General features: G+C 51.4%; 2 protein-coding genes across 2 annotated transcripts; both read right to left on the bottom strand.

The window, feature by feature from the left end:
* Positions 1 to 1,092: 1,092 nt before the first annotated feature.
* Positions 1,093 to 7,278, bottom strand: LOC100904758 (uncharacterized). The gene has a single exon (XM_003743061.1). The coding sequence runs from the start codon at positions 7,276 to 7,278 to the stop codon at positions 1,093 to 1,095; it is 6,186 nt and encodes a 2,061-aa protein (XP_003743109.1).
* A 1,017-nt stretch (positions 7,279 to 8,295) lies between these two features.
* LOC100904612 (pyruvate carboxylase, mitochondrial) lies at positions 8,296 to 12,893 on the bottom strand. Its single transcript, XM_003743060.2, has 2 exons — positions 10,176 to 12,893; positions 8,296 to 9,610 (listed from the first exon to the last, which is right to left on the bottom strand). The coding sequence occupies exons 1-2, from the start codon at positions 12,891 to 12,893 to the stop codon at positions 8,795 to 8,797; spliced, it is 3,534 nt and encodes a 1,177-aa protein (XP_003743108.1). The 3' UTR covers positions 8,296 to 8,794.
* Positions 12,894 to 18,634: the final 5,741 nt, after the last annotated feature.

The following is an 18,634-nucleotide window of genomic DNA, read 5'->3' as shown; positions in this document are numbered from 1 at the left end:
GCGAAGACCCGATCTAGCCCTCCCCCCTGCCCCCCAGGAAAAATCTTGTGTACGCGACTGGTTGTGGAGTCCTTTGATCACTCGGATGTCGAGGCGAGTTTACGAACATTTCTGTGCATTTCCTGAGCTTCCCTTGCCGCCAGGGTTCTGGATCACCTCCTGATCACCTGGAGTACTTGAGAATATACATCGGTCGTGGGTAACAACCCGGTCCTGGTGGGCCGTTTCAGCGGGTCTATAGCTAGTTTTTGGCTAGAAGAACAACATGGACGGTATCGGTAGTGATTTGTCGGGACCGAGCACAAGCGGCCAATGAAGGGGGCTCGCCGATTATCCGAGTGACCGGTTCAGCGTGATCGTACCTTAGAAGGAATGCGTTTTTTCATGTGGCACCCCACTCCTAGAGCTCCAATGAATACACTGAGAGATCACTAGAGTTTCTCCTGGAGACGGGTGCGCTAGTCACTGGGGTGGTCGGCGAGTGTGGTGACACCGGCCTGACCGACTTTGTAAAGACTGACAACGGGGATTTGAACCCCTGAGAGAAAACTTGTCTCGTCGAGGTTCGGACGTAACCGTCGTGTGTGTAGATTCCTTTTCTACTGACTGTTTTCTCTCTCTGCCGCTAGGGCACCGACTGTCATTCTCTGTCCAGCCGCTTCTCCATCGCTCCGCGCACGGTCCCTCAGCTGGCTGCTGAGAGTGTGCTTGGTGGAAGCGGTCGATGCGGCTGGTCGTGACTTGGGTTGCACGCCCGTCTTCTCGAGATCGTTTATTGGATACTTATTGAACTGAAAGATTTTGACATATTGATGCATCAAATAACATGCTAAATAAAGTAGATGGGAATCACTGTTCCCTGGGAATGAATTAATGATGATGAGTTATTGATAGTCACCCAACCTAGTTGTATTTCAATCTCCCACCAGCTCGTGTGTGTTTGAGATGTGTGGTTTGGGTTCGTGTAGTTGCGCAGCGGACCTGGTCCGTTCGTCACAGTCCCCCCCGAATTTCCGACGGCGGGTCGGAAATTCCGTGAGTCATGGCCATTGGCGCGCGCGCTCTGAGATTTGAACATGCTCCTCCTCATGCTCACGGTGGCGCTGTGGGCGAAGTTTGAGCTTTGGGTATATCGTGATTGGGGTCGGTTATTGGGTCGATTGGGTAGAGTTTTTTGATGGGTCGATTGAGGACCTGGCCCGTTGATGTTCTTATGATGCATGATCTTGCAGTTTTCGGGTCGGTGTTTTCAGGAAATCCGATTACTCGGCACAGAGGCCATAGAGCCCTGTTGAACGTTTCTCCTTGTAGTAGACAGATTTCGCCAACGGCTAAGGGCCTGGCCCTTGCTGGGGTTTGCTTGTGTGCTGTTTTCAGGTATTGTAGGTACTCTTCGTGATATCGTTTCCAGTATGCGCTGAGTAAACGTTGCTGGTATTTCCACCTTGTGGAGAAAATGATTTTGTCTTGATCTATCCGCTTTTGAGGTTTCGCTTTGTGCTCCGGAAGGAATGTTCCGCCTCTGTATCCGAAAAGAAGATCAGCCGGGGTTAATGCTTCGATTTCGTCCGCCCCTGAGGCGACGGTCGTGATGGGTCTGCTGTTAACCATCGCTTCGATACCGCTGAGGATTATTTCGAAATCTCTGAAATGTGGAATTGCGGTCCCTAGGATCTTTCGCAGGGGGCGTTTGATTGTTTGAACTTGGCGTTCATAGAACGCTCCGAACCAGGGTGCGCTGGGCGTAATGAATTTCCATTTAATGAAGGTGTTGGCTAGAAATTTCTTGACTTCGTCGCTTCTGATATGTTCGTACAGGACTCTCAGTTCTTTGGCTGCTCTTTGGAAGGAAAGCCCGTTATCTGATGTGATTGTTCGTACAGATGGGAATCGATTTATGAATTTCTGTAGCGCCCCTAGGACTTCCACTGTGGAGAGATCGTACGTTAACTCGAGGTGAACTGCTCTGCTGACGCTGCATGTCAGCAGGAGTATGTAGCATTTCCCCACTTCTCCTGAGTCTTTTTTGTATCTGAATGGGCCTGCGAAATCGCAGCCCGTATTCGTGAAAGGGGGAGCCTCCTCAAGACGGAATGATGGTAGGGGTGGGGTTGGGAGGCTTGCGGCCTCGCCGTGGAAGAGTCTGCAGGTGGCGCATGAGTTGATCACCTGTCTTACAATTTTCCTTGCATGGATTAGCAAAAAATCTTGACGTAATATTTGCAAGACGGCATTCATCCCCCCTGAGTGGAAACACTGTCTTTCGTGAATATCTTGGACGATTAATCGGGATAAGTTACAGTTCCCTGGGAGAATGATGGGATTTTTCTGGGACTCGGAGAAATGTGATGACCTGGTCAGTCTGGACCTGCAGTGAATGAGTCCGTCCTCCTCGAGGTACGGGTTATATAAATAGAGTTGATGGCTCTTCTTTACGTTTGAGCATTGGTTTTCGTATTCTTCCTTGAAGTATGTCTTTTGAATCAATTGGAGTAGCGAAAGCCTCGCCTCGATCATTTCTTCAGCGTCGAAAGTGAGTTTTTCGTTGGTCCGAGGATGTTGTTGGGATTTGATGCCTTGAGCAACTCGAGATTTTGCTTGCTGTGCTTTCTTCGACAGCCGCTGCATCAGAGCCCAAAATCGGATCGCTTTGATCCATGAGGAAAATGTTTTTTCGAAGAAAATTGACTCTTCCTGGATGTGCCTGGTGGCCGATGTGACCATGCAGGCGACATTCTGGCGACGCTCGGCGTCAAATTCCTTGGAGGATACATCTCCGATCTTCGAGTTAGGTGGAAGTTGTGTGGGGATCTGATCCCGATGACTCAACCAGATCGGCCCCTTGAGCCAGAGGTTTTTGTTTGGATTGTCTGAGATGTCTGCTCCGCGCGAAACGAGGTCGGCAGGGTTGTGTTCTGACTGAACGTAGCTCCATTCGACCTGGCCGACGAGTGCGTGAATTCGTCGAATCCTGTTTGCTACGTATGGTTTCCATCGTTCTGGCGATGATTTCACCCAACCCAATACACTGGAGTTGTCCGAGTATAGGTGGGTCGAATCTATTTTGAGATCCACTAGGTTTGTGAGGGTATTCACCAGCCTGGCCGATAACAGAGCTCCTAAAAGTTCGAGTCTGTGGATTGACATCGGCCTGACCGGGCTTACTTTCCCCTTTGCAATCAAGAAGTGAACCCTTGGTATTGCGTTGTCGAAAATTTCTCGCAGGTAAATGACGCAGCCGTAGGCTGTCAGGCTCGCGTCGGCGAAAGCGTGCAGTTCTCTGCGTTGTATGCGGTTGTCCGGGGTGAGCATTAATCTTTTGATCGATGTCTGTCCCTGAGACAGTCTCGTGATGAATTCCGCATATTCGATCTTGTAAGCTTCGTCCAACGGTGTGTCCCAACCTTGTTTTGATTTCCACAGCTTCTGGAGCAGGATTTTGGAATTTATTGTTGTCGGTCCCGCTATCCCTAAAGGGTCGAAAATTTGAGCCAGTCCCCTAAGGAGTTTTCTTTTTGAAGGTTCGCCCGACTGAAGCTCGCTGATCGCTTTTGATGTTGGCACGGATAGCGTATCCGATACTTGGTTCCAGGGGACGCCAAGGAATTTGGAGTTTTCTAGACCGTGTGATACGGTCGGGTTTTCTATCGGTGAGTGGTGGTTGATGAATTCTGCAAGCTCTGAGCTATTCGTGGACCATTTCTTGAGAGGCATGTGGGCTTCCTGGAAGATCTCGAATAGGAGTTGAATTCTGTGTTTCGCATCCTGGATGTCATTACTTCCAGCTGGGATATCGTCCATGTAGAAATTGTCTATAATTTCTTGGATGAAAATGCGGTCCCTGGGGTGTAGCTCTTGGGTGTGCTGGAGGTGGAGACGAAGCCCTTGGCAATGTAAGAACGGAGAGCACACCAGACCGAAGTCGAGTCTGGTTGCCCAGAATTCTTTTATTCTGGCGTTCTCATTGCCCGAGATCCCGAGGGGCCAGAGGAATCTGAGGAATGTTCTATCCTCCTCAGCAATCCTGAATTGCAGGAAGGCCTTTTCGATGTCCGCTGTGATGACGTAGCGGTATTGCCGGAACTTGAAAATGACCTTCAGAATGTTAGGGAGCAGGTTGGGTCCCTGGTGAAGGACGTCGTTCAAACCTGCTTCGTTTGAGCGCCTGGCGCTTGCATCTTTGACTATCCGGGTTTTGAGTCCGGAGGGAGCCTCGGGGTTTGCCTTGAAGACCGCTTGAATTGGAAGGTAGTGCGCCAGCTGCTGGTTTGTCTTCGGTTGGGCTTCCTCCGCGAATCCGGCGTCGATATAACCCTTGATTTCATCGTCCACTGCCTTGAGCTTGGTTGGATCAGCTCTGAGCTTGTTGAGAAATGAGTGAAGTCGGGAGCGAGATAGGTTTTCGTTGTCTCCCAACGCCCTTAGGTTGTCTCTGAATGGAAGCCGGAGTATGTATCGCCCTGAGCTGTCCCTTTGCGTCGTTTTCACGAGGTGCTCGATTAGGGCTTTGTTGAGGTTGTCTTCCTCTTCCTTTATTTCGCTGGATGCTTCATCCTCTAATCCGAGAGCCTCGGATCTCCAGAGGCATTCTATGTCTTCCATCGTGTTCTCTCGAACTGCAGATGGTGACTCAGCCTTGCTGGGGGGGATCTGGGGGGAGGTTGCTGTGTCGTTACAGACGATCGAAGTGCTCGGTTGTGCTGCGATGAATCCGCAGAATCTTGGTAGATGTATTTCGGATTTTGTTGCTCCCTCGGAGCCTCCGAAGATCCATCCGAAAATCGTTTCGAATGCGAAGATATTGTCGAAAGTTTTCGGGTTCGAGAAACCGATGTTGGCTAGGTTCTTAACCCCGAGAAGGACGTCAACCCATTCAGATTCGTCTCTCCCGATCTGATCGGCTGCTGGGGTAAGACCGAAGGTTTCCCTCATTATTGGGAACTTGGTTCTTGAGATGCAGTTGAGCTCGATTGCTCTCACCCTGAGTGATTTTCTTGGATCGAATCTGCTACGTAGAGTGATTTCGTGAACTCCACAGTTGTAGATGTTCGTGATTTGGCCGCCTGCTGTTGACATCGCCATGTTCACGTGTTCTGTGGGTGTTGAACCCAGAGTGTGAGCCATGGCGGCGGTGATGAGAGAAGATTCCGATCCTGGATCGATTAGGATTCGGCATATCTTGGTTGATGTTCGGCTTTCCGCCTTGACGTGTGCTGTCCAGAGGAAGGTGGGGTCCCTTCCGGTCTCTGTGGCGATGTTCACCGAAGTGTTTTTTGTTGCCTGAGTGTTGGTGTTGATCGGAGCCTTGCTGCATAGTATTGCGTAATGTTTGAAGTTACAATACCGGCAGTTGACCTTGGGTCCTTCTCGGCAGTTCTTGGCGAGGTGGTTGAGTTTGAGGCATCTCATGCACGCTCCCGCTGATTTAACTCTTTCCAGACGCTCCTGGAGGGTAAGCTGGGCGGTGCATTTGAATGAAGGGTGGTCTGCCTCGCAGAAGACACAGGGCGTGACCTGAGATCTTTGAGGTGTTGGGGCTGTAGGACGGAAGGGTGTTCGGGCCGTTGATGCTGTGATGTGGAAGTTGTTCGACGTATTCTTGTACGACGAGTTTTCTGGGTAGTTGCGGTGGCGATTTCCATAACTTTGCGGCCTCGGAGGTTGTGGGCGGTTGAAGTGCGTGCGGGGAGCTTGATCTCGACCCGGGCGACTTGAGGACTCTGCGTAGCTGGATCTGTTCGATTGGTTCACCCTGAGTGCCTCGAATGTGATGGCTTCCGTTTCGAGGAATGAGAGGAGCGCTTCGAGTTTGCACTCGGTGTTTGTGGATGTCCTGAACATGTCCATGAATTTGTGTTGAGTTGCGAACGACAGCCTGGCTAGGATTCTGTTAGCGAATGCTGCTGTTAATGTTGCGTATGTGTGTCCGATGGAAATGAGAGCTAGTATATGCTGGGAGATCGAATTTACAAAGGTGGGCAACTTATCCGGTCTGATGTCCCCTCCGGTTGACAGGATACGGTCCAGCTCCCTCAGATGACTGTCCTCCGCCATGCTCTTTTGGCCAAAGAGCCTTTCTAGCAGTTGCTTCATGGGGAGGTAGTTTTCCGCACGTACACTGAGATGTTTCACACTGTTGTAGGCCTTGCCACCGAGGGCCTCGTGGAGGAGAAGTACCTTCTGGAGGTCTGGGATGTTCCGTTCATGAACGAAGGTGTCGAACATGTCCATGAATTTTCGGTAGCCCTTGGCGTCTCCATTGAATCGAGGCAACTTGAAGTTCTTCGAGAGCTTCGGGAGGTAGTTTTTTGGGTCCTCCACTGAAGAACTGTTCTCCTTGATTCTTTCTGGGGCTCCCGGCCGGGGTGTTGCGGAGCTTGGTCCCGGGGGGCTGTTGTTCGGATCGCCTAGGCTGGGGGTCTGTTCTGGTGGTGGCATTTGCGCGATGTGAGATATGTGAGGAGTCTCTGAGAATGGCGCTTGCTCAGCTGAAAGACCGCCCCTGACCTGGTCATCTATTTGAGTGGATGTTCTCCATGGACGTCCTCCGTTTTCTGGGTTTTGTTGAGGTGGGGGAACTTGGGCGCTGGGCCCGACCGGTGGGTTTTGATTCGGTTCCGCAGCTGCTGCTCTTGGAGCGACTCGTGAATTTGCGAACGTCGATTCGGTTGTGCCGTTGATGTTGTTGACAATGAAGATTCTGAGTCTTTTGAGGTAGCTCAGAGATCTTCTGACCTTGTCTTCGATTTCGACGCACTCGTTGGCGAGTTCGGGCTCGGCGTCGGTTGTCGACTCCACAGCCGACACCCACTGTGGGAGGAGTTCAGTGAGGGTCTCCTTGAGACGGTCTGTTTGTTCTAACGAATCTTTTGGGTCCTCACTGTCATCGTAGAATGAAACTGCTTTCCGTACGTAAAACTCAACCCGAGTTTTGAGGTAGTTGAAGCCTCTCACTGCGGGTTGGGGGCGGTTGGTTGAGCCTCGGGTTTGGGTCGTCGGTTCGGGCCCCTGGGGTTGATACACTAGGCTTTCGGCCGCTCTCGACGCCTGCGCCCTTGGGCTCAGCGGATTTCTGATGTTTTCCTGATGACTCCTTGGGATCGACTGTCGTCTTTGTGGTGGTGCGCCGGCTCTGCGGAAGATTTCCTCTTCGTCGCTATCCGTCGGAGCGCTGTCCATTCTCATGGTTTGGAACTGATTCGCGAGAAACGCTGAGTTTTCCCGGTCGAATGATTCTTGGGACATTTCCCTGCCGGGTTGTTGAGGAGGGTCACTCATGGTTCACCGGTACGGTGAGGCTCGTGATTTGGTACACTGGTTAGGCCTAGCCGCGGTGATGAGCGATTTCGGTGAATTCGGGCCGGTGTGTTTCTGATTGGATTTGATCTGTCCCAATCGGGTCTTCGATGTGGGTTCCCACTTTCTCACTTGAGATTGGGCGGTATTTCTTTTGATGATTTCTTTCCAGGCACGCGTGGCGGTGGCCACGTTCAACTGTACCTTGGTCGGATGAATCTGGATTTCGGGTGTGCCGGGTTCTTCGGGTGTGCCGGGCACGACCTTTGGTCTGAATGAGAATCGCCTGAGAGATCTTTTGACTCGGGCGGGTTCCTTGAAGTTCTTCTGACACCAAATTGTGGCACCCCACTCCTAGAGCTCCAATGAATACACTGAGAGATCACTAGAGTTTCTCCTGGAGACGGGTGCGCTAGTCACTGGGGTGGTCGGCGAGTGTGGTGACACCGGCCTGACCGACTTTGTAAAGACTGACAACGGGGATTTGAACCCCTGAGAGAAAACTTGTCTCGTCGAGGTTCGGACGTAACCGTCGTGTGTGTAGATTCCTTTTCTACTGACTGTTTTCTCTCTCTGCCGCTAGGGCACCGACTGTCATTCTCTGTCCAGCCGCTTCTCCATCGCTCCGCGCACGGTCCCTCAGCTGGCTGCTGAGAGTGTGCTTGGTGGAAGCGGTCGATGCGGCTGGTCGTGACTTGGGTTGCACGCCCGTCTTCTCGAGATCGTTTATTGGATACTTATTGAACTGAAAGATTTTGACATATTGATGCATCAAATAACATGCTAAATAAAGTAGATGGGAATCACTGTTCCCTGGGAATGAATTAATGATGATGAGTTATTGATAGTCACCCAACCTAGTTGTATTTCAATCTCCCACCAGCTCGTGTGTGTTTGAGATGTGTGGTTTGGGTTCGTGTAGTTGCGCAGCGGACCTGGTCCGTTCGTCACATTTCAGACCAGGGAGAAACGACCGACGTGTAATACCCAGGAAATTTATTGAGCATAGTCATTGAACACTGGCTCAATTCGAGCAATAATCCCCCGGGATAATAAATTTCACCGTAGTCACGTGTCATGATTTCCGGCGTATAAGTCTTCCCTTCGTGTGAGTTCCCCACAGGCCAGGTCTGCTTCGTTATACACGTGGAGTTCCATAACACACCAAATCGAAATGAATACACTCTTAAACGCATCATACGATGTATCGGAAGAAGGTTCCCGTGTTCTACCGCGAAACCACGCGATGCAAGGCACTGCTCCGCTGGGGGGAAACTCTCCGAGTGGGTCGGGTTTTTCTAGACCTCGGACAAATGAGGGTTCTCTGAGCTTTCTAGACGTTTAAGGGTCTCGAAGATGGAAACAAGTCATATGCGCTTGGCTTGGTGACGCCTCGAACGGAGGCGAACGGCAGCGACGGGAAGAGGAAAACTCTACGGTCCTATGAAATCATATCAGTCTCTCAATCTCAGAAGGAGAATAGGGCGATTCTCTCCCATCACTCACTCGGGTCGATCTCCACGAGTAGGTCTTCTCCTTGAAGTTTCATATCCTTCGTAACCGCGACGTTCTTAACTTTACCGGCCACCGAAGCTTGGACCACCATTTCCATTTTCATAGCACTCAGCACCACCAGGGGATCCCCTTTCTTCACGACGTCTCCAACCTCCACTCGAATGTCTATCACAGATCCTGGCATCGGAGCACCGACGCTCCCTTTGTTCGATTTATCGGCTTTCGGATGCGAAACAATCTCTTCAGCTAAAGTTTTATCGACCACGAGCACCGAACGAAGCTGACCATTCAGCTCGAAGAAAACCTCGCGTTCCCCCTTGGGGGTCACGTTGGCCGACACCGCGAGCATTTTGATGTGGAGGGTTTTTCCGCGCTCGATCACGACATCGAACTCCTCACCGACCTTCGGACCCTCGAGGAATATCCGGGTTTCCAACTTGTCGACGGGTCCGTAAGTCTTGCGGAAGAGGGCGAAGTCTTCGAACACTTTCGGGTACATGGCAGCCGACATGACGTCACTCTCGCTTATTTTGTAGTTGGGAAATTGCTCCTGGATCTTAGTCTTGAGCGCCTCTAAATCTAGATCGGGAAGACTTTCACCGGGACGGCCTTCAATGCGGTGCGTATCTTTGAGAATTTTCGAACGGAGAGGCTCGGGGAATCCACCATGAGGTTGCCCGATGTATCCTTGCATGAATTCTACGACTGATGTCGGAAAACTCAGTTCTTCGGCTCTGTCGAGGATGTCTTGAGGTTTCAGGTGGTTCTGCACCATGAATTGAGCGAGATCCCCAACGACCTGGAATGGTGGAGCGGAACTCGGTAAGGATCGAGTGAATCGGCTACGGACGCGGGGCGATCGATGTCCGATCGTTTCAAGAGAAGTTCTGATCGGGGAGCTTTCAAGCGGATTTCTTCGCAATGATCTCTTCGAAATTAAAACCGGGTACAGCGTTGATGCCTCATTGCCGACATGGCGGAGCTGAGAGCGTACGCTGAATCGAGTCGATAAAAGATAAGCCAACGAGCAGGCAATCTCCGGGAGCCGAGGAAGAAAAAGCGAGGGGGGACACGCTTCTAAAAAAAACCTTCGAGCTTCGGCCTTTGCCCTGTTTCGGCCGCTCGCCGCGATAATATACGTCGAGCGGAGCGGTAAGCGTTCGAGGATACGGACTGTTATTCAAAATCCCGCTTGAGCTTCTCCGTGAGTGTGACAATAACAACAGCTCAATCGAAAGGAGGAGCTCGACCGATCGGAGCATTCCTCCCTGGGCCCACCTGTTAGCCATACACCATGAATATGATATTCATACCTAAGCACATGATCGATTGCTGGCATTATAGCAGCAGGCGGTTCAACTAACCTTCGACGATGGCGTCACTTTGATGATATCACCAAGAAGCTGGTTGGCTTCGGTGTAGGCTTTCTTGATTTTTTCGAAATGCTCTCCCAATCCCAAACTGAAGGCTTGGAACTGCAGATTTGTGTACTGTCCACCCGGGATCTCGTTCTCGTAGACGTCGGCGTTTCCGGATTTCATCGTAGACGTGCATTCGAAAGGCGCGTACAGAGTCCGAGTCTGTTCCCAGTATGCAGAATATTGACTGATGTCCTGCAGGTTCAGCTTGGTATCATGAGAAGTATGCTGGAGGCATGCTACCAGACCTCCCATAGTAGGCTGCGACGTAATGCCCGACATGGAGTCAACGGCGACGTCGACAACGTCGGCTCCCGACTCAGCGCAAGCGACCATCGATGCGACGCCCACCCCGGCCGTGTCGTGTGTGTGAACGTGGATGGGAACTGTGGGATGTCGTTCTCGCAAGGCTCCGATGAGGATTCGACACGCTTCAGGTTTGAGAAGACCAGCCATGTCCTTGATACAGAGAACGTGGGAGCCCGCCCTTATCAGCTCGTCGGCGAGTTTGAGATAATATTCTAGGTTGTACTTTGTCTTTTCAGGGTTGGATACGTCTCCGGTGTAGGAAATGGCGGCTTCGACGACTCCGCCGGCTTTGCCCACGGCATCGATTCCGAGCATCATGTTCGGCAGATAGTTGAGCGAGTCGAAAACTCGGAAAATATCCATTCCGGAGTTCTTAGCAACTTTGCAGAATTCGTAGACAGCGTTATCGGGATACGAGGTGTAACCGACCGCGTTAGCCCCTCGGAGCAGCATTTGGAACGGGATGTTCGGGATGAGTTTGCGCATTTCCTCCAGACGCTCCCAAGGACACTCGTGCAGGAAACGCATTGCGACGTCAAATGTGGCGCCACCCCAATTTTCTAAGCTGTAGAAATCGCTGAATTTATTCGCTACGAACGGGGAGATTTTCAAAAGATCGATGGTTCGGACCCGAGTTGCCAAGAGAGATTGGTGCGCATCCCGAAAAGTCGTGTCCATCAGGAGCAGACCGTTGTGACGGCGCACGGCTTTCGCAAAACCCTCGGGTCCGTCTCTGTCGAGAATATCCTTGAATCCTCGAGGGGGCTTAACCGTACCATCATGGTCTGGGACGATGGGCTTGATCGTAGCGGGCTTCAGACCCGTGGCCAAAGGGGTCTGAGGACCGTTGACCGTGACGGTCCCGAGATAGTAGAGAAGCTTCTGGGCTCGGTTTTGGGTGGGCGCAAGTTGAAACAGCTCTGGGTGCTGGTCGATGAAATTCGTATCGAACTTCCCGCCGAGGAAGGTGGGATTTTGGAAGACGTTCAACAAGAATGGGATGTTAGTTTTCACACCTCGGACCCGGAACTCTCGGAGCGCGCGTTCCATTTTACTCGACGAAGATTTCATTGTGCTCGCGTGAGAAATCACCTTCACCAGGAGCGAATCGTAATAAGGCGAAATTATGGCACCCGCGAAAGCCGACGCTCCATCGAGTCGGATGCCGAAACCCTCACCGCTCCGAAAAACTTCGATCCTGCCGCAATCCGGCTGAAAACTCTTTGCAGGATCCTCTGTCGTGACTCGACACTGGATTGCGCATCCCTGCGCTTTTATGTTTTCCTGTAGGAGGCCCAGGTCGGCTAATGTCTTTCCGCTGGCTATTTCAATCTGTGATTGTACGAGATCGACACCGGTGACCTCTTCCGTGATCGTATGCTCCACCTGCAGGCGAGCGTTGACTTCGATAAAGTAATGACGTCCGTCCTCGTCGAGCAGGAATTCGACTGTCCCCGCGTTGACGTATCCCACATGTTTGCACAGCTTGATGGCGTCCTCGTGCATCGCCTTCCGTACGTGTTCGGGTATATTGAGAGCGGGGGCGATTTCGATGACTTTTTGATGTCGCCTCTGAACTGAGCAATCCCTCTCGTACAAATGAACGACTTCACCGGCTTTGTCACCGAGCATCTGCACTTCGATGTGACGAGGGTGTTCGATGAATCTCTCGATGAACATATCGCCATTACCGAAAGCGCTTTTCGCTTCGGAGACCGCACGACTGAAGTTTTCGCGCACCTCATCGAGAGTCCGGACCACCCTCATCCCTCGGCCTCCCCCTCCGTAGGCGGCCTTCAGCATCACTGGCAAACCATGCGTCTGACAGAATTCGTAAGCTTGTTCGACGTCCTGCAGCGGAGCATCTGTTCCCGGGATCACAGCCACTCCACATTCTATGGCACATTTACGAGCGGCTATTTTGTCTCCCATCTGTGCCATGACTTTGGGCGACGGTCCGATGAATCGCACCCCGGCTTTGATACAGGCGTCAGCGAAGTCCGCGCGCTCGGAGAGAAAACCGTATCCTGGATGAATTGCGTCCACGTCATTCTCTTTAGCGATTCGGATGTACTCGGGAATGTTCAAGTACGCCTGTACCGGAGGCAGTCCCTTGCCTATCAGGTAGGACTCGTCAGCTTTCTGTCGATGCATATGCATCTTGTCCTGCTCGGAGTACACCGCAACAGAGCGTATTCCCATCTCGGTACATGCTCTGAACACTCGGATTGCTATTTCGCCTCGGTTCGCGACTAGAACTTTTTTGATCGTCCGCACGTCCGTCGATGATCTTCGGAACTGTATTCGGTTCCGATAAAGCTGTGTCAGCCTACCTCCTGAGTAGAAGATCTTCATGTTTTCACTGTCGGAGCATAGATTGTCTTTGGCACTAACAAATTGCGAGATAACTCGGTTGAAACGGACGTCGAATGGCTCTTACGTCTATCAACGATCACGGCGCCTTCTCCTCCAGCGCCACTCAAACGGAGCAAACCGCGCACCGTATTGAGGGAGAGACGACAAATAATGTCTTTAGATCTTCTATCTCATCGTCAGCTGGCGCGCGTGGCGATGAGAGTCTCGGCCATAGTGATCTTTGCCGAATATGGAGTACAGGCTTAAGTCTCAGAGAGGTGCTACTTGGTTGCGGATGAGATCCGAAACCGACAGACATAGGCACACCTACATGATCGAGACCAGCGCAAACCAGCCTCCCGGGCACACAATCGCGCCAGAAGCCGGCAGCATACCGTCGGAGGATCCGCCGCACCCTTCGGGCAGAATCCGACCACGGCTTTGGGAGATCAAATCATGATTGCCGAGAATCTGATTGAATCTTTTGACGTTGAAATACGTCATTGCTTTCACCTACAGACCCCATCGGGTGAGAAGACCGTCACGGAGGATGTCATGGAAATGACGTGCATCGGCGAACAGCGCGCCTAGTTTGAAAATACGCGAGGCGAAGACCACCGAATCTGCCGGACGGAAGTCGCCGAACCTAGTTGAGGCATATACTTTGTCTCTGCAGCTCTTTGAGGAAGGTGACCGTCATGATCCCGGAGATCAGAATGCACTTATGACTCTTATTATCCCGATGGCTCGAATCTACTCGATCGTCCCGGGAGATGTAACGGAAGTGACGTGCATCGGAGATGACCGCGCCGATTTCGAAAATATGCGAGGCGAAGACCTGCGAATCTGCGGAACGGCAGTCGCCGAGGCGATTTGAGGCCTACCTTGTTTTCACAGCTTTCTCATAGCTGAGGCAAGGCGAATGTCTCGAAAGCGGAGGTTCAGCATGAGCACATGATCCCCATGATCCCGAGACTGTGTAGCTACTCTACTCAGCAGGTAGTGTTGTGGTCCGCAAACGGCGATCAGTGAGACGGCCAGTAGCGTGCTCCGGGGGCAGCCGGGAGGGCAGTGCGCCCCGGGCGGCACTTTCGGGGGGCGGCATTTTGGTGATCGACATTAAAAAAAACGGGTATTTTTGTGAAAATTTCCGAAATTTCTCACGGAAAATATTCGGACAGGGGCGGCTCTGGATGATCGCGTCCGAAAAATGAAAATTTTCGTTGACCGCCCCGGGCGGTACCATGGGGAAGCACGCCACTGGAGACGGCCGTCTATCATGCGACTTCTCAGCCGATCAGAATCGTGGCGACTTGTGGGGGACGATGCCTCGACGGTCGTTCCGATGGCTGACGTTGGGGATTCATTTCTGACGCTTTCTAGTGTCTGCATAGTTTGTTCGAAACCTCGGAAATCGGATATGGATTGAAGACTGCTCATGGATATCTGTAAATCTGATATGATGACATTGTTTCATTGCGCAAGCCTGATTTGGACTTGAGTTGCTGAGTGGAGTACCTCGCCATCATCCGATGAGGATAGGTCGAGGACTGTGAATTGGGGTCGGAGTTCATCCTGGTTCGAAAATTGATTGACAATCGCGTGATTATCATTCTCGATTATGACTCCAGAGCACATTGACGTATTTCTACGCGAACTTCGGTTCGGCCGCCGGCCGACCTAGCACTAAATTTTTTTCCAGCCCGAATACCCGAATGAGTTTATATTGTGTTCGGAAATCCTTAATCTTGTTTCAAAGCGGCGAAGCGTCCCGAACGACGTATTTCCGAAAACAATCAGTGGGCCCTAAGGCGCTCAAGTGCGGCGGTCCATCCATAAATTACGCAGAGTGGTGCGACGATGTCCCTCTACGGCAGACTCGCGGGAACTGAAGCTGTTCTTGCATATGGATACCGGAGTCCATCCAGCATCGAAAATGAATAGGTCCTAGGTCGCATGTCGATCACAGACATTCCATCCATCAAGAAAACAAAAACTCACCCCGACATCGGAATGCACACACTGAGATGGGTTCTAGACTTATTTCAACTCGACAACGAGTTGCCAAAGAAAGCCACTTTGAGACCCATCTCTTGAAACTTCCACACGGGAAAAGTAAGAGCATGCCGAGACTGAGAGCTGCCCGTCGAAAATACTCGCTATACTGCACTCGCCTCGAGGACGCGAATGCGCCGCAACCACCTGCTTGTTGCCGGTGAAAGCATGGGACCAACGCGACATCGAATTCCGTCACCAACAACTCCGGCGCAAACTCCATCCTTACGTCCACGGCGGGCCCGACACAGACTCACACCGCATGTTTGGGGAATGCCTCGCCAAATCTTGCCCTGTCCTCGGACACAATTGGCGAGGATATTGCTCCGACATCAGAATTCCTCCAAGTCCTTCGGCGATCTACAAGTACGCCGAGAATCCTAGCGCCACGATTGCTACGGACAGCAGGTATGACTGGAAGCTACTTCTTTTTGCTCACGACATTGGCTGCTCGCTCGAGGAACACACACTTCCGGGACTTGCAGTCGTTTTGAGAAAATCTCACGATCGTCTCTCCGCCATCGTAATCACTCGCGTACATTGTTTGTTCACCCTCCGACTGAATTATGTCATGAAAAAAAAATATATGCAAAAAAAATTATTGCCAGCGCCAGAGGCTCCGCACCACGACCATCTCAAACGATCTCCTCAATACTCAACAAAATATTGTTATGCATAATCGTTCCTGGCGATGTTTTTTCGTAGACGGACCCGGCGGCAGCGAGAGAACATTTCTCTACAAGCAAAGTTTTTACTGCTTTTTACTGCAAAGTTGTGAGTGTCGCGTGGACGGGCATCGCTGCGAATCTACTTCCCTGCGGCCGGACCGTTACTTCGACGTTCAGATGGGTCATCCAGGACGACAGTAACACGCCATCGATGAGACGTCAATCGCAAGAGGCACAGAGTTTCGGAGACACCGATATAATAATTTGGGGCGAGGCACCCATGGCTCCAAGAACCTCTCTTGACACTGTCGATCTCTTATTACAAGACATCATGCAGAAATCTTCCCCTTTCGGGGGTAAAATGATGACATTAGGCGGCGACTCCCGACAGATTCCACCCGTTGTCGAGAAAGGATCGCGACAGCGAATCATCGACTCCTGTCTCTGAAAATCGCCCCTATGGCAACATTCCCACATTCTCCATCTCCAGCAGAACATTCGAGTTACAACGGACGGATGGCTCCTTCAGATTCCCCCAGAGATGTCGTGCTCAACTGATCTGGCTGATGAAATCTATCCAAATGAAGCTCTAGCCAATGCTGAAATTGGCTTCACCGACGTCACAATTCTTACCCCCAAAGACGCCGAAACATCAACGATGAATGAGTACGTGCTCCAGAGGCTCCCAGGCGACACAACGATTTGTTTGAGCGAGGATTAGGCTATGGTCGAAGATCCCAGTGATGTCCTCAACTTCCCTGCGGAATTCTTGAGCAAGTTACAACCATCGAGTCTTCCTCCGCATGTGCTCAACTTGGAAGTAGGCTGCATTGTAATGCTCCTAAGGAACTTGGACGTCAGCAATGGTCTGTGCAATGAAACTTGCCTTATAACAGAAATTCACCCTCGAATTATAGTATGCAAGTTCGCGTCGGGTCACGCCAAAGGTTGACCAGTCATAATCCCCAGAATCGATGGCTATTGCACCCATCGTGCTCTACCATTTCGACTTCGACGCCATTCCCAATTCGACTGAGTTTCTCTATGACCATGAGCAAGTCGCATGGGCAGTCCTTCTCACGTATCGCCATAGACCTAACCCAGCCGGTTTTCACCCATAGACAAGCTATACGTTGCATTGTCTCGAGCCCGGAATCGAACCGGCATCGCCATATCAACCGCCAAAAGCTATACTAAAAACAACGTATACCGCAAAGTTTCGCGATAAATTTTTAAAGTGATTATCCTCAACACGATCCTACGTTTCTTCTGTTGCATCTCAACATCCTAAGCTTCGCAAAGAGCCCACCATGCGCTTTCCGGATTTGAATCAACACCTCATACGCCATTGAACCCCCAGAATGACCGCATATGGAGTCAGTCTACTCTTTCGCCCCTTTCCCTAATGAATTCCCCAACAAAATACATAGAACTACGGCTAATCTCTATCCATATATACAAAAATGAATGTATGTCTGTCTGTCTGTCTGTCCGCCATGAAAATTCAGGAGCGTGTTCTGGGGGATCCACCGGTGCTTAAAGGGAGGTCAGTTCTCCGATGCGATGAGTCCTCGACCTTGAAAAAATTATTTGAGTGGGAAACGGGAGATCGGGGAAACGGGAGATCGGGGAAACGGGAGATCGGGGAAACGGGAGATCGGGGAAACGCGGAAACGGGAGAGCGGGGAAACGCGGAAACGGGGGAACGGGAGATAGGAGAAGATAGTAGGAATCGGCACCTTTATTCGTCGAAGATAGGCGATTTCGGCGAAATAGGCGAAGCAAGGGGTGCCCACAAGGTGTTTCCTCGAAATGAGCGAAGAACGAATCAGGAAGGTAAGAATTCTTCCGAGATCGACGAAAATGGGCAGCGAGACAGAAAGATTGGACCGATGTCATCAGGTTCAAGATGCTTGGTGACGAGGAACGCTCAGGAGTTTATTAGAAAAAGATTACGGTTCACACTCTGTCACATTGCACATCGGTATCAGATGATATTTCAAATTCTCTGGAGTCGGCGAATGCCTGTGGTCCGAAAGGATTCCTTTGCATCGAGAAAAAGATCGCTCGACGTCCACACTGACCAGGGTAATATAGTTATGGCATGAAAGATCTGAAATCGGTCGGTCTGTTTCGTCGTCAATATGTTCCCCTCGGAGCGCCGTCTCGATCTGAACTAATCTCATGAGACCAGGATTCATCTGGATCACTCTTTCGATTTAGCACCTCACCGGAGCGGCTTTCGGACCGGGCACAAAATCCAAGCACATCCGGAACTCTTCCAGAATATTGAGAGAAGTGCTCAGAGGGAGTGAACTACACGCCAGGGAAGCCGCGCGAAACTACCTCCGATGAACGTCAGGTCGCAGCTCAAAGTTTGGTCGTCCATAATTTCTTGACTCCTCCGGATGGCTGCAGCTTCGGGGCTGTCTAACATCGCCACGACGCCCCTGGTAGCCTCCAAATGCTCTGCGTCATACAGAGCCGCAAGCAACCATGTGCCCCAGCGAGTGAGGACTGGCTGTGGCGGGAGGGCGATATTCGGTGCTAGCAGTCGGAATGTTTGTATCCGGGGAGGAGCTTTCAAGAATATTTCCTTGACATTCGCAATGAGAGTATCGACTTCTGGGAAGAGCACACGAATCCCGTCGCAAACTCGGTGCATGCCATGGATGACGCATGTCACGTGACTTAATTTCAGGAAGAGAACCTTCAAGGCATCTCCCGCTTTCTTCATCTACGCCGCAGCGTCGGTGACCAGCAACATGACCCTATCATTATGGAGCCCCCCTGGCCAAAGCAAGTTGAGGGCATTCACAAGGGGGCCTGGGTGATGGTGAAATGATTGGTCCTCTCCACAAACTCCGTGTTCAACAGGAAAGGCCTTGATGGCTGCAGAGTAGAAAGGGAACCGACAATGGTGTTAACAACGGAACGGCCCTTGGCCTCTGTAGTTTCGTCGATCGAAACCCAGACGCGATGCTCTCCTACGGAGGCTCGGATATTCATCATGGTTTC

This window comes from Galendromus occidentalis, unplaced genomic scaffold, assembly GCF_000255335.2.
Source record: "Galendromus occidentalis unplaced genomic scaffold, Mocc_1.1 scf7180000077438, whole genome shotgun sequence".
Taxonomy (NCBI): domain Eukaryota; kingdom Metazoa; phylum Arthropoda; class Arachnida; order Mesostigmata; family Phytoseiidae; genus Galendromus; species Galendromus occidentalis.
Note: the sequence above shows the minus strand (reverse complement) of the source record. Positions and strands in the feature narration are given on the sequence as shown.

Excerpts from the sequence above, each read along its gene's own strand:
- LOC100904758 (XM_003743061.1), bottom strand. The coding sequence starts at position 7,278 with ATGAGTGACCCTCCTCAACAACCCGGCAGGGAAATGTCCCAAGAATCA.
- LOC100904612 (XM_003743060.2), bottom strand. The coding sequence starts at position 12,893 with ATGAAGATCTTCTACTCAGGAGGTAGGCTGACACAGCTTTATCGGAAC. Across the intron at positions 9,611-10,175 it reads AAGTGACGCCATCGTCGAAG|GTCGTTGGGGATCTCGCTCA; the intron begins GTTAGTTGAACC and ends CCACCATTCCAG.